This window comes from Opisthocomus hoazin, chromosome 8, assembly GCF_030867145.1.
Source record: "Opisthocomus hoazin isolate bOpiHoa1 chromosome 8, bOpiHoa1.hap1, whole genome shotgun sequence".
NCBI lineage: Eukaryota > Metazoa > Chordata > Aves > Opisthocomiformes > Opisthocomidae > Opisthocomus > Opisthocomus hoazin.
This window is the reverse complement of record NC_134421.1, coordinates 30,892,020-30,908,215: the sequence shown is the minus strand read 5'-3', so window position 1 is coordinate 30,908,215 and position 16,196 is coordinate 30,892,020. Positions and strand designations below refer to the sequence as shown.

Genomic DNA, 16,196 nt, shown 5'->3' with positions numbered 1-16,196 from the left:
TGTACAGTAATTTAATCTAAAGTAAGATGTCATTTCAGGAGGTAAAAAGCACTTGTGCTGTGCTTCCACACCCCCTCTCCATATGCAAGCACAAAACAAAGACTACAATAGTTTGTTTACTAGAGTATAAAAAATGAGTAATAGCAAACATTAAACATTCTTAGGAGAACCTGAAATAAACCTTTGCGGTGCAGAACACACTGTGCTTTTCAACACTTACAGATAAGAGCTGCTCACAATATTATGCCATGTATGACAAAGCAAACAGACATCAGAACTGAAGGAAAACATTTATCTTTCTAAAATTGTAGTCAAAAAGGAACACAGTTGGCTAATAAGTTGCAATATAAGCTATTACTGCACAAGCAAGTCATCTGAGATTCTACTCTTAGAAGCAAATTGAACTAGGCTGACATTTTATTGCAGGAATACAGGGCTGGAAGCCGAGAAATGTTTGTAACACATCTCAACTCTTTCATTTTGGCAAATCACTTCCCTCCTCAATTTCTCAGATGCGACTGATGTAAAATAAGACATTATACACTCATTCCTTCCATTTATATGATTGCCAGTGATGGCATTAACCTCTTTAACAGCATCCTTCTACACACCACACTTCTGAAGCTATTTGGGTATATAGAACAGCATAAATCATATACTTTTTATGGTGAAGAGTACTAGATGTTGAAGGCTTACATTCAGCATAAACAAACCATTAAAGTTATAACAGAAAATGCAGTTCAGCTTTTCATTAAGGTTGCCTTTACTCGTAGCTGGCTAATGCTAGTTATCCATTAAGAACCACATACGCTGCCACTAACCTTTATAGCCCATATGGACTGCTCCAAAGGATGAAAGAGCTTGAAACAAAAGCCATCTTTTTTAGAAGGCCTCTCAATGAGTTCACAAGCGTTCAGGAGCACCGTTCCTACCCACTGGCCATTTTTAGGGGTTTTGTAAACAAGCAACACTCCTGGTTTCAGTACACACCACAGTTTAGTCCAGCTTTTCAAGGTACCACGAATCTAGAAGAAAAATAATTATAGCTCAGTGAAGCCAGTACCAAAACCATCCCCCTTAACAAAAATGAAAATCTAAATTTAAAATACTTAATAGTTTCTATTTCAATCAAAGTTTTTCAGGTTTATCAAAAGTTTACCCACATTTATCAAAGACAATACAACAGTACAATTTCAATGCTCACTCTTCTATTCTTTCTTAATGAATACTTATTCTACAAATGGGTATAAACACATCCAGATATGGGAAGTATGGCAATTTATCTGAAACCTTCATGAATTTTCCTATCTGGAACATATGTTATCACTAACATGAAGACAACATAATCTTGGGAAACAGAGCTTCTCGAAAGCAGGGCAGACATCAGTTAAGAAATGTAGGGTATTTACAACTTAACTCAGATATATTTAAATTTCTTAGACAAAACCTCTTGTAACAGCTGTTAGCTTCAACCCGTATGTGAAACATAAGATCCTTTCAAGTCTCTGAACTTGCATATCTGATTAGACTGAATGTCAGCTCTGGATCTTAATTATTTTTGCATCTGTAGGACTGAATGCCAGTTTTACCTCTGAGCAAGGTTTTAGTCTGTTTACACTGACTTTTGCAAAAACTGGAAAAACTTTTTCCAGACATGCTACTGTTTGGAGCTAACTATAAAAATGGGTAACAGATCTTTTTTCTTGAACAATTTCCAAGGAATACATTTCAAATTTAAGGAGTTATATACAAATATATAAACTGCACTACTGTCGATGACACTGACTGCTATCTTTGAGAAATTAATTCGTCACCTTTTGCACCAGTATTAGAGGACAGTAGTTCTTCAGTGAGAAAAGGAGAATTACCAGAAAGAAACACACAAAGAAATCTGTATTCAAGTATCTAATACAACTGAACCACTTTCGCTATTGTTACAGATGTAACAGAGCTTCAATTCAAAGTGTAAAATAAAAAGGACAGAATAAGAATCGTGAAGCCAGCTCATCTGAAGTTAACGGGTATACACACAAGATGCATGTGACTATGGTGACTGCAGTAAGTGGGAGCTAGGTTCCTCCATTATTCCCCTAGGAATCTGAGCACAGAGACGCTGGGATGCAATTAGTGCCTGCTGTGCTCTGTAGAAAAACATTAACAGTAAGTAAAAGATTGAGCCTTTTCTATTCTGGTCAGAAAGCAGCAAGCAGCTGCTACGTCGTCAACTCAGGTTTCACACTTGGATTCTGACCTTCAACCAGTCAGCCATAACAATAACTGACGGGTCTGTGATAGTGCTAAGTAATTCTTTCGTAGCTCTCTTCTTTTCTTCTCTGTAATTTTTCTTTTGAACCTGTAAATAATAAAAAAAATATTTACAATGCCACAGCCATAAGCCAGTAATCGGAGCACTAAAAGACACCTATCAATGCCCGCTGAGGAAAAACCTCCTAAATTCAATTTGCAACACAGATACAGAGAAGTAGCTTTAAAACACAGTATTGGACTTCAAGGTGTGAACAACTATTTCATGCCCTGTTTCAACAGCAGCTACCACGTAACCAACTTCAGGTTCTTCAGCAATTTATTTTTAAGATTGAGGACTTTGAAACTCCCATTAGAATCACAGGGGGGGAACCAACCAAGCAAACAACAACTCCCCTCGTCCCCTTCCTTTCCTAGTGTAAAATACAAAACTAAATCTGGGCCAGATTCAGATTTACAGGTTTGTTATCTGATCAGTAGTCTTTACCCACCAACTATTTTCCCTCTCTAGCAGAAATTTGCAGGAATGCATCTCCCTCTTTCAGAGGCAAATAATTTTATGTTTCTCCTGCCAAACAGCAGATTTAGGTCTTGTTACAACACAGGGGAAAGAAGGCAATAGAAAAACCACAGGTACTACATGCAAACTGTAGCTTTGATAATTCAGTTTGTCATTCATTTGATAACTCAGTTTAGCAACCTGGTTTACTGGAAGACGTCCCTGCTCATGGCAGGGGGGTTGGACCCAGATGATCTTTAAGGTCCCTTCCAACCCTTACCATTCTATGATTCCATTGCATGTAGATGTCCTGAGGTCCCTGCCAACCTCAATTATCCTATAATATTCCGAGTTACCCTACAATCTTGTGCCATCTTAAAGACTGCGTTATAGAAGCCCATAACCAAGTAATAGGACAATAAGATTTGAAGAGACTCAACACCACTACTTCTCACAATACTTCAATATTTCATAGAGGTCTCATCACTACTTGGCATTTTTGTCTTCTCGTTAGAGAATATGGTAAAACTGTGTGAATGCATTTACAGTCCATGAGAAGTTACTTGGAAATTAATTCACCTTGAGAGATTCTTTTTTTGTAAGCTTGCTTGAAGATAATGAGATGTCCTTTTCAGAGCCATTGAAAAGCTTGGATTCAGACTGAAAGTCACAAAATGCATAATAAATAAATGACAAGTATAGATACAAGGATATAATACTGTCGTAGGCACTTTAGAAAGTGTTTGAAGTACACAGTTATGTTTGCAAGGTTTCCATTCCCACTCACTTCTCTAACGTTTCTCCCACTTGACAAAAAAACAAACCAGAACTTGTAACATGAGCTGTTCACCACCTATTTATGGAGTCTTTTTTCATAAGGGTTTTATGGCAAAGAAGTCTGAGATTCTTCCAGAAGCAAATGAACTATATACAGTAAATATTTAGCTCATGTAGCCCGTTACTTCATACGTTGCAGTCTTGACTAGTCAGGCATTATTTGAGCAGAGAGGTTTTAGCAGAATCCCAGTACTGAAATACAGGAGTCATTCCCAGGCTCTTGTGACATACAAATTCCAATTTCTTCATTCATAACCTGACAGCTCCTCTGAATGGATTGCTATAGAGGCACTTACCCCGTGACCCATGAAGCAAAATACAGCCTCTCCAATCTAGGATTCACTGTTCTACGAATTATCAGAGTACAACTGACCACCAATGGCACTCGTCCTGCTCCTTCCTCCCTAATTCCACGCTCTGATTACTTTTCGCAAGTCATCTTCAAGAAGCTCACAGTGTTGATAGATGGGGGGACGAGTCTCAGGTTTGTCCATGAAACCCAAGTCCTTGTTCATGGCAGAACAATATGCTGCCTCAGCACCACATGATTTCTCCCTCCCGCCTCTCCCCACATCTTGTAAGGTTCAAAGGTTATTCCTTGGCATCTGTTGCCTACAAGTTGAAAGGGAACTAGAGCCACCAAAGGTTCATCCTGGGATACTGAGCTCAAAAAAAGAAAAAAAAAAAGAGGAGTCTCTCACAGAGTTATCATGTCCTTCCTCTTGCAACTCAGAGAACACTGAGCAGGTATTCACTACATATAAATTTCAGATACATTACGAAGAGCTGCATTTCTTTGTGCACTGAAATATAAGCCTGATGGACCCAAAGCTTCTGCCCAGAAGAAAGGAAAAGGAAAAGGTCAATGTAACCTTCTAGACTGTGTAAATTCAAGGGCAGTTTATGAAAACTGCTTCTCAAATTCTCAAGCTATTCATTTCTGACTAGTCGTTTCAAAGCTCCGCTTACAATGCTAAATCTATTCACCAAATTTCCATTTTGGAATACTACAAAATGACAGTTGAAAAATACGCAAGTTTTGAGAAAACTTACTGCAGTAATAAAAGCAGCTCACTTGAGCACTCTTCTTAACACATAAGTTGCTCAAACCAAATAAATCAAAATTAAAGATTCACAAGTGGAACAAAGCAAGTTAACTTTGATCCTACTTTGATGCCCTTAATTCAGAATGAAGACTTTACAGGAGTCTACTCAGATAGCTAGTGTCAATAAGATATGTGCAATAACTGGCAAAAAACAATTTTATCTCAAAATCATTTCAATGGTAAGTAAATGTTTTCTAAATTCCATATACATCTTTGAAAAATGAAGGAAACCTCTTCATTTTATATTAAAGATATGTTATTACCCCTCAAAACTTAGCTTTTAAGACAACCATATGATGTGAAATTCAATTCCTCAGTCTAGAAGTTAAAGGAAATGTAGTACTTTAAATGTAATAACAGAAGAGGGAAAAATGCTTATCACTGTCACATAAGAAGAGGTAATGAACTCATTATGCAAGCTATAATGGAGCAACTTAAGTAAAACATTCATAAATATTCTAGTTGTTCACTAACAGAAAGCTAATGCAATCTAAAGGTCATGCATATAAAAGCCCCAAACCAGTAAGTATTAAAGGTTACAAAAACTCATCTTCTCAGTATCTCAGTTTTAAAGCTTGCTAATATGACACTGAATAAAGGTACACGCTTACCTGTCCAACAGATTATGAGGCAGATCTGTGATTCGTATCTTTTTAAGCTAGTAACTGTCTCATTGTCACATCCCCACAAAGTGAACAGGATCAAAACTTAACAGTAGAAAACATTTTAAGAGACCTTTCTGCAACTCCCTGCGAGGTACATTCAGTACCAGATTCTGGGCAAGTCTCATCACTGCTTTTCCACCCTTACTTAAATAGCAGGGCTGCTACTTTACCTCCACAGCTGTGACAGTTACCATCTTCTGTTAGCCTGAAGTTTATTTGTGGGTTATAAAGTAATCACTACTCTTATCAAGCCCCACATGCAGTAACGGCAAAAATAAGGATGCAGAAAAATATTAGCAGAAGTAGGAACATTCACCTTGTCTTCAGTAGCAGAAAGACACAAACAAAAGTAATGGCGAAGCACACAAAGAATTAAGACAGACAAGAACCAAGAAAAAAAAATACAAGGAAGAGAAAAGCCAAATTGGATAGTCAAAGATAAATGATTAATAGAGTCTGAAATAAATCCAAGTTAAAAGAGACAGTATTAACTTGATTTCCAAGTCAAAAATGATTTAGAGGTTTCTGGACCGACGTAAATATTTCGATCAGAAGCAAGCTGGATGGTAAAGTATGCTTCCCTGACCTCCCTGACAAGTGAGGCTCTAGGATGCAGTAAAGCTGAAAGACACAATGATTTGTGATTCCAAGCCAGACGTTAAGACACCAACAGCTTGAAATGCTTGGCTACAGGCCACACAACTGCAGTGTCAGCCGCAGAAACTAACCTGCTCACCCCAGTGCAATTCTGGTGACGCCATTTAAGCAGGGAAACGCTGCTCTAATCTTTAAGCCACTTTGATTTCCTTCCATCTCTCTAATGTTTCTCTTTAAGGCTCTGACACACATGAAATATCACAGAAAAGTCTGTTACAAGCCCTCGAGTGCAGTCCCCCCGTCCCCCGGGGGTGCGCCTGGCCGTGCCCAGGGCCGGCTGGGGCAGACTGCGGTGCTGCCCTTGCGGCAGGGCTACGGGACGGGCTGTGTGCGGAAGCGGGGAGAAGCGGCGTCTCCCCCGTTTCCCTTAATGTCTTGAGAGAAAGAGACTCCTGTTGTATGAGACACCCATTTGAAAACATATTTTTTCCTGGAATTCCACATTCTAAATATATAAAAACCCTTAGATACAAATTTAGTGCATTGACATGGTAGGCACTTTTGCTGACCAAAACATTCACGCACTTTAAGAGTTGCAACAAGGCAACAACTACTGAAGGTTGCATCAGAGTGACCTATACGATGCCCTAAAACTGACAGCTTCTACAATTGTAACCTATAAATTGAAAAGGATTTGGGAAAGCATGATAGAGATGGTAGATCTTTCTCTACGCTACTACAATGACTTTTTACACAAACCTCTCATCATGTGCATACTATTTCAATACCATCAGAAAAGAACATTTTAATCTGGGTAAGAATGCTACCACAAACTATTCATGTCCATAATTGTAATCAGAAAAAAACATAGGTCTAGAGAGAAAGGACCTGGGATCACTACATAAAAAGAGTCTTTTTGACTGCTCAGGTATAGTCCATGTTTTCTTCCTTTTTAAAGTTTAGCCACCCAAGCTGCTATGGTTTTGGCGACTGAAGTGCCCATCTCCCAACTCCACTTTGCATGTGCTCTGTTTTCACTGCATCTCAGTGAGCCTTTTCCATCTTGGCACTACGCTATGATGATTATGAATTTTGCCTGGCTTCTGCCTTTTTCATTTCTGTTATCAAGACTACCAGAAAGCATAAACATGCATAGCAATTATACCTAGTTTAATATTCTACTTAGCCTGCTTTCCTTTGCACTCTCATTGCCTCAACAAAACGGGCCTTGATACCTGAATTCTGAGATACAGAAAAGCCCTTGCAACAGACAGGACAACAGATTACACTTAACCATGTTTAACTCTTGCAACTTAAACCATTAAACTAAATCTTTTCCAAGTACAGTTTCTTTAACATTCTTGTAAGAAGATTTGATACAGCTCAATGAACAGCATCTTCATCTACAGCTTACAAGGATTTTAAATTCTGTCCCATAGCACGAGTTGGCCTCCATCCATCGTTACATTCAGTGAGGCAACATCGCACCCCAAGATGACTGTGCGAAGACTCCACATTTCATTAACTGTACATTTTCATGTGATGTCATCCTGAGAACTATATTATGAAGTTCCCTTTAACCTTTATCTATTGCCCAATCTGAAGAGTAATCTTCGAGATTATCTACAACAAAAGTTAAATACATTTGCATTTAATTAAAAATGCACTCCACTCCTTTGCACACTGACATTTTGAAGCCAGATTTGGAGGCTGCTTTCCTTACCTTGCTTTTTGACATAGAATGTGCTGTATCCTCTTTGCTTTGCGACACATCATCTTTCCCTTTGTCAAAACCTTAAAAAAAAGAGACAGCATTGTTGCAAATGATACGAAGACACAATATTTTATATGAGCTACCCTTTGAAATAAATTTGCAAATTGTGTTTAGCATTGAAAAGTGCAAGCAAATTGGATTTTCAAACTACATATACACACCAGCCCACCACGTCTGCTGAAAACATAGCAGCTACTACAATATAAACTAATTTAATACCCGCTAAGAGGTGAGAACAGTCCACTCTATCTGGATGGTGCTGCACCCTATCCAATAACCTGAGTCGTAAATATGGTGCGCAAACTTTTGTCCTTTTATCTTTTCATTCTCCCCTATCTGCATATATGCACACACAGAGCAGAACACTCAATAAAGCCTTTTTTTGTTTGTTCATTTCTGTACCTAGAAATAATTGTTAAATACCACCTACATGAAAGCACATCTAAAACACTGATTAAGATCGCCAGTCAATTTTTTGCAAGAAAATGAAAAAAGTTGATTATGTAAGCCTTGAATTTCTACTTTCAACTTGACGCTGCATAAGCCTAACTGCAAGGCTTTATATTAAAACAGTTGTTGAAATTCCACATTTATCTTCTGTGAGTGACTTGCAGTACAAACCCCACACCTTCTCAGTATCCAAAAAAGCAAAGTGAGACAATGGCTGTAGCCAGTATATGCGTGAGACCGGAAAGGGGGGTCACAACTGGCATCAGTGCTGCTGTGCAGCTGCTGTGTGCCACAGAAGAGGATGCTCGCTTCTCAGTATATGTTAAGGAAAAATAACCTGCTACAGTTATGAGACAGAAAATCTCAATGATCCATTTTCTTTGAAGAGATTGGTGGTAGCATAAAGCTTTTATAAATGGAATAAAACAAATTGCGCAATGCATTTATCTGAGTAAGTAAAAATGCCATCAGCTGCATGCCCTCCAGATAGAAGGCAGATAAACATGAAGTCATACATGAGTTTCAGGAATAATCCACGCCACGGAAAAGCCTTGCACAGCTCTGGCAGGGGTACCTCAGAACTTCAGCCCACCAGAGGGCATTACATCAGCAGATAAATTGCATAAACAGACACTAAAAGCTCTTCTGTGCTTCAGTTTGAACATGTTCTGAATTTTGAAAGACAAATTGGTACTTAGATCTCTAAAATGAAAAGATTTATCAGAGAAACAGCTTGATTTCACATTCTTAGGGGACTGTGCGGGGAAACTTTATGAGCTTTGAAAGAATTTTTATTAATTCTCTGTAGCAGTGTTGGATTTTTTTTTTTTAAATCCTATCTTCACCCTTCCACAACTTACAATACCCAGAAACTCGAAGACAGGACTGATTCATCTGTCACAAACACACATCTTGGGAAGTTTCACTAAGTTATAGAGGCATTAGGTTGGTTTTCAGGTTATGTGAGAAACCTGAGATTCCTTTTAGTCTTGGTCTGGTAATCAGTCTTTTCAGGTTTTTGTTTATACCTACTACATTTTGCAGAGATTCTTTTTTGCGACCGTATTTTAAAAAAATTATATACTGCAATACAATGATATTTCATTTTACGTTTACACTAAGAAAACTTTACATGCCTTTACAGAAAGAAACCTTTTCATGTCTTTAGAGAAGCACTTCCGTGCACAGTTCATGAAACCCATCTTTTTGAAATCCTTCCAACACATCTGTGACGGGGGTTTTGGCTAATGAAAACCTATAATGCAGAAGACTATTTGACCACAGGGAAGATGCACCTGGACAGGCAGATTTGTAGGACTAGAGAATGCAGAAAACCCCAAACAGGCATGTCACAATCCAGAAGCCAGAAGGCACATTTCCTACACAACACCAAATACAAAAGCCTGTTTTCTACAGCAGCAGTCATCAGGTGCTGAAACAAAACAAAAGTTGCTTTAAGCCTTAGAGGACAGATCTGCCTTAGTTCACTGAGAAGTTATTAGATTTGATGGCAGTCTTAGGCAGTCGAACACACACCAGAATCACAGTAATGGGGTTTTCTCCTCACCCCCACACCCAAAAGAAACTCCCAGTTAAAAACCAAGTTTCACCGAAAATGCTACGCAGGCTTTTTCTAATGGCTTTCCAGTTTTGACTTGTTTATTTATATGTACGTACAAAAGACTTAGTGATGGGAATCAACAAGAAAGTGCTAAGTCAGGATTGTTCTTACAGAAGAGAAGCTATAATTCACAGCTTGCTTTCTAAATCACAGCAGCTTTAAGGGCCTTACACATCCTTATCTATCATACATATGTTTTTATTTTCATAAACAGGCTTTTCATTGGTATCACCAATGAAAACAGAAGGAAGTGCTGTGTCCCAGAGAATCAGACACGAAGACCAAAGCCCAGGTGCGTTTCCCTGCACTTCACCCCTTTGCTTGCAGTATCTTGCGTCGCAGAGGTGTGTGTACTTCGGGATTTATAAACACGCCACCACACTCACTGTTCCCCTTCCTTACTCCCACGCACAGCCACGGGCTGCTCGAGGGGTTTGCTAGCGAACCCAAGCCAGGGTGCTGCAGATCCTGGGACACCTTGCACAGCTCCATCTTGGTCTGTGAGGACACCTGACCAGTCAGCCTCACATCCCACACCACCCTACTTGTAACCTTCCCCTCTGTGGAAGGAATGAGCTCACTCAGAACACAGACAGCAGGCTTTTCCCCTCGTGATAAAATCTACATAGAAAAAAATAAATTGTAATTCAGCTGCTGATGCAGACACAGCCTCATCCAGCGTCAGGACAGCCTCTGCTACGCTGGAGGGACCTCAATACCGTAAGCAGTCTTTCTTCTTCTGAAAAGAACAGTTTGATACTAGTACCTGCAGGGAAATTTGTGCTGAAACATAGCAAAAAGCTAAATATGGGCCCAAGCTGAGGACGATACACACTTTGCCGTGGAAATACTTGGTCAAGGAAACAACAACATCAGAACAATTATATTCATAGAATCAATAATAACAAATACTGTTTTCTCCCTTCCTGCTACCAGCTATGAACAACAAATTTTGCCATGGATTTCTGACAAAGACAACAGCAAAGCCAAGAGAACTGTGCCTCTAAATGATGCTTTGCGCTACTGCTCTCTTTGTAGCTTTATTTGCCCCAGAGGTACTGAAAATCACACCACAAAAAGTCATTGAAGTCAGTGTCTGGAGCAGAAACTGCCAGGGTATGAACGCCTAGAGGGAGGGTCGAATAAAAAGAATGTGTTTCAAGTTTTTCAGTGTTTATCAGCAGTGGTTTGGGGCTTAATATTTTAGCTCACTTGTTGTTTAACATCCTGTAACTCAATCAGTAACTTTTAAGTAAGACAACCTGAGCTCACATTTCACAATGCACAAATTCAGGTGTTGAAAATACAGTCCCTTTCCACAATTTCCTCTGTATTAAATCTCTTGGATTTGAGTATCATTTTTACCTAATCTCATGAGAGCAATTTTCAGAGTTAGGGGACAGCAAGTAAGTGCAGTTTGAAGCAACCTTTAGACCTGCAGATCGAGCTCCCAGTATTATTTAAGACACTTGCAGATGCTTTTTACTTTTTTATTTTAAACACAAGTTCCACTACTGTAGCCTCTGAAACAGTTCTGGACATGAGGGATGGTGTTCCGAGCAACGCTACATCTTAACAGTCTTTCTCCCAGTGTGATCTTCCTTGTCTTAACATCACAGTCCCCGTGGGCTGAGAGCTGATCCAAACCCCAGTGCAGTCAGCTACACTTCATGGTACGACCTCAGAAACCAAGGGAAACTGTCCATTAGTATATTCCTACTGTGAGCACTTGGCAAGTCCTTCCAAAACCCGCAGGCAGAAATCTACGTGAGAACTCACGATGAGCTTTCAGACAGATGTAAGAGCCTGACAACCGCACGCAACTGGAACAACCAGAACACCACATATGCACGATGCCAATGAAACAAAACCAACTGATGCTTCTTTAGAGACTGACCTGGAACATGCTGTTAATACCAGAAGAAAAAATCCTCCAAATCATTGTCTTTGACAAAAAATTAGGGGTATATATATTGCAAGATTAGTGTTAAAGAATCTTTAGGATAAAGTCTGTGGTAGGCCACATTTTAAAACAGAACTGTTTAGTTAAGAGATTTCAATTTTGACGCGTAACACAGGTATCATTCTTTAAAATTGCATCTGCAATCTGTCCCTTCAATCAATCTTGAGGGAAGGGAAAAAACAAAACCAACCACATAATATCTCCTACATCTCAAATACTGGTTTTGTACCTCTCAAATACCATCTCCAATTAGGAAACCTGACAAAAATACATGAGAAAAAACATGTTACTTTTTAATGACAAATCTATTTTATCCAAAAAGAAAAAAAAGCCAAGGAACAATATTACTGACTTTCAAATGAAAAGCAAGCAACAGCTTGATTTGATTACTAGTGTGCATATACAGTTGTCAAGAGTGAATAATTGAGCTGAAAAACTATATGCTTCTGGAAGAACTATGAGCTATACTTAGTGGGAGATACCAATACTGGTGTTATAAACATGGCAGAAAAAAAAAAGAAAAAATATTTTTAAAGAATTGAATACAGGAGACAAATAGTCTTTTTAGCTGACTGATTTTCAAAAGCTTGGTGACAACCAGTTTTAAGAATACAATACCATATTAATTAATCCAGATTCCTCCATGGATTTTGAAACTGAAGTAATCAGAAAAGGTAGCAAAGTTCTTTTAGGTATTTTCTCATGGTCACATTTTCTTGTGCAAACACCACATAAAACAAATAATAATAACCAAAGAATGTCCTCACTGTAACTATACGAGTATCTTTTAGACAGGCCATAACTACTAACCCTTGCTTACACCAAACTGAAAGACTATAACTTCCAGCATATTAATATTGGTCATATTCTTCAGATATACAGAAGATTCCAAAAGATAAAACATTTTTAGTTATATGTTTACACTTTTTTTTTCATTAAAAACTGTTTTCCATTTGTTCTGCATTTTAAGAAGTCACTCATTGTCCACTTGCAGACAGCTATCAGCTTTAATGCAGAATCCTGTACATGAAGGAAGCGAATTCCTTTTTGTTTCAGTAATTGCCAAATTACATTCATTTATCTTAAAGGCAGGGAGGATCTGTCTACTTGCCAACTCCATGCTTTCAAGCTTTGAGATCTTTATTTCCTGAGCAGCTTGAATAAAACTCAGTGTTACATGCCTGGTAGAAGGCTAGTAATTTCCTGCAGCAGAGTGAAAGGAAACGTTATAGGGTAAAACATGAGGTTTAACAGGACCTGGCATCCCAAGCACCTGCTCCCAGCTGCCTGCGGTTGAACACGCTGCTCTGGTGATTCTGCAAAGGCAGCACCAGGCAGCGATGCAGAGAGCTCCCTCGCTGCCAGCCTGCAGCCTCCCCTGTGCTCTGCACCCTCACTCTTTTCCATGGCTCCAGAGCCAGGGCTTACAAATTCAGTGAGCCATTCTGCACAAGGCATACAATAAAAAGTAAAAACTATTTTATCCCCCCGCCGTCCCAGAATTCTGTCCCCAAGGGACTCTACAACAAAGTGCGTATGTGCACATGCAAAAGACAAATCACACATACACGGTAATTCTGGTAAGAATGCAGAATTTCTACAATGTCCCCTTTCAGGAAGAGGTGACCTTGTAACACATTATCAAGCATCGAAGTTTCCTGAAGTGAACTGCTGAAATTACGGTACCTACATCAAAAGCATATGGACAATTAAACTCTAGAAATTAATTTCAATATTCCAGTGCTGATTTTCATATGACAACAAATCTGAGCAAAAGGAGATTCAAGCTCTTTCTAGTGTTAAAGATCTTAAAAATCTTGCACTACAGAGTTTAGCAAGGCTATGCTTTTAGCCCTAACTCATTCTATCGTCTCATTTTATGTTAAACCACTGATGACAAGCACGCAGATTCTTTAGTAGCTATAGCTAAATTAAAACCTTCTGCTGTACCTCACTATTTTAAAGCAAGTCCATTGTGTGAGGGGGGAGCGGAAAGTACAAGGGAGGAAGATGTTTACAAACCGTATGACAGAACTCCAGTCATAAAAGCCCAAACAAAGAAAACAAATATTCCAGTCAGTATCAAATACACAAATGCCTTTTAAAGAGAAATTTGCTGCAGTGTAACCTAACTTACTCTCTTGCCTATCTACAAATCTTGCCACTACAAAGAGCTGTTATCTAAATGCATACGAGCAATATTCTCTCTGATTTCTACCAACATCTCAGTACATTACTTTAATTCAAGCTGAAAAATTTGAGGTGGAAATTATATTGTCTTCTGTACATTTTAAGAAATGCAAGACCAAAACAAACCTGGTAAAGTAGGAGAGAGTTCGTTATATCCTCCAAATGAAGCATTCCGGACAAGCTTTCGGCCATCAGCTCTTGGAGAAAACACAGATGAAATCCCAGTACATGAAGAAAACCTACGTCGCACCGGACCCTCTTCCTTCATGAGTTAAGGTGTTTGTGTAAGGATTATGTTCTCTGAGAAAGCTGGTTAGCATTAGCTGGTTGGAACAAGAGTGTTGCAGTAACAGCCTTTTACCTCACATTCTGATGAGTAAGATACAAAAGGAAAAAAAAGAAACAAACGAAGGGCACACATGAAAAATGCAGTGAAGAGACAGAGGCTGCCAAATCAGCAGCAAGCCAAGCAACACTACACTCCTCTCGGCAAGCCCATTAGGACACTTCAAGCAGAAAGGCTTTGCTCCAGCTCCTCTTCTCCACAAGTACACCACATCTCATTTTTTACATCTCAGTTTTGGTCCTACTCATCTCCGCTTTCTAAGCACACAAAAATGGTGATTATTTAGGTTTTAAGGATTCCTTACATCAATTCTTTTTCCTGTTAGTCTTTCAAGTCCCAAATTTCTATTGCACACAGCACAACTTGTGACCTGTGTGGCTTCCCTATTTGATATTGTGGCACACTACAAAAATCTGAAAAGGGAGCCGACGCTTTGCATTACACAGCCATGTTGAACTTTCCTGTTTAGGCACTTACCTAGCTAGTTTTCATCAAATGATTGCCGTGGCTTCTACATCTTCATTTCTTATTTTCATTTATAAGGTGAGGTGATAGCTTTTTCTTCTCTAAGACTCTGCCACATTTATATATACAAACCAGCCTGACTCCTGGAAAAGTTGCACAAAATAATCTCCACAAAGAAGTTTTTTTATTATTAATGCCCCCAAAAATATTTTATGCAATGAATAAAACACTTCATAAGTTGATTTAACATAAAAAATCCCAGTAAATTGTGCTTCAAGTCTAGAAATCAGCAGATCCAAACTGCTCTTGCTGATAGTTACCAGAATAAAGTCAAATAAGCTCTCCCTAACCTCCCTCATCCACTGCTCGTTAGATTGGTTGCTTCTTTGCCCTGACGACTAGCATGCATGGCCACCCTCTTCCATATGTGGAATTTCCTTCCCATCGGGTGCTTCTCTGCTGATCCCACTTTCCCAACACACCTTCTGACTGACTGTCTTTTGAAACCTACTCTGTTTGCTGGAAAGCAGAAAAATAAGACACTAACCACTGGCTTGAAAGTAAGAACTTGCGTTCTCCCTTGCTCCATATTCGAGGCCTCCTCTTCTTACAAAGTGAAATGTGTGCCACAAATTAAATCAATGGTAGTGTGAATTTGATTAATGCTCAAATAATACTGTTTACCCCAGCTGCTTATGCAAAGGAGCGTACTTACTATTTGTGGCTCAGTAATTTCAGTTCACATCGGCTCAAGGATAATACAGTAGACTGAAGTATTTTATAACCCCAAGAAAGGTTTTAACTGTGCAGAGTGTATGTGCATTAGTACCTACAGATACCTACACTAAGACACATACAGGAAACACTGAAAATAATTTTTCTGGCTGAGAAACACAGTAGCTTCCAGGCAATTTCTTCATGCCTCTTAACAGACTAATGTACCAATACAGGCCAAGGAAAAAAGATGTAACTGAAAAAAAAAACCAATATAAGCCATCAATAGAAACCATTATGTGCAACACATAACTTTCATTTCTTTTGTACAAGAAGTGAAAAACTCTATCCGCTTGAGTGCAAGGAGGGGGAGAAACTGGATGAGCATGCCATGTGTTCAGGCTTGTCTCCATTTATCCATTACTGTGTCTCACACTTCCCTCAGCTGAAGCAGTCCTTCTCCAGATGTTCCACAAAGAACAGAAAGAGCAGCTGGAAAACTTCAGGAGTGGAATGGTGGGGCAAGCAAGGGGAAATGCAAGGAGGGAGAACCCCACTTTTTTTTTTTTTTTTTAAATAAACACAGCTCCATATCACTTCTCTGAATCTATCTTCTTAACTACAAAACAGAGCAAACCACCTTGGTCCAAATCTCTTCAGAATATGCATTTTATTTTTTTCTAATTAAAATCAAGAGAAAGCCA

The 16,196-nt window shown here is 39.0% G+C and overlaps 1 protein-coding gene across 6 annotated transcripts in view; it reads right to left on the bottom strand.

Annotated features, from left to right (window-relative positions):
* The window catches only part of OSBPL8 (oxysterol binding protein like 8), a 101,947-nt gene that overhangs the window by 23,712 nt on the left and 62,039 nt on the right, over nucleotides 1–16,196 (bottom strand). For all 6 annotated transcript variants that reach the window (XM_075429581.1, XM_075429585.1, XM_075429584.1 and 3 more), the window contains 4 exons: nucleotides 7,693–7,763; nucleotides 3,344–3,424; nucleotides 2,252–2,353; nucleotides 822–1,025 (listed from right to left, as the gene is read on the bottom strand). In XM_075429581.1, the coding sequence (XP_075285696.1) occupies nucleotides 822–1,025; nucleotides 2,252–2,353; nucleotides 3,344–3,424; nucleotides 7,693–7,763 (458 nt within the window). The remainder of the gene's footprint in view (nucleotides 1–821; nucleotides 1,026–2,251; nucleotides 2,354–3,343; nucleotides 3,425–7,692; nucleotides 7,764–16,196) is intronic.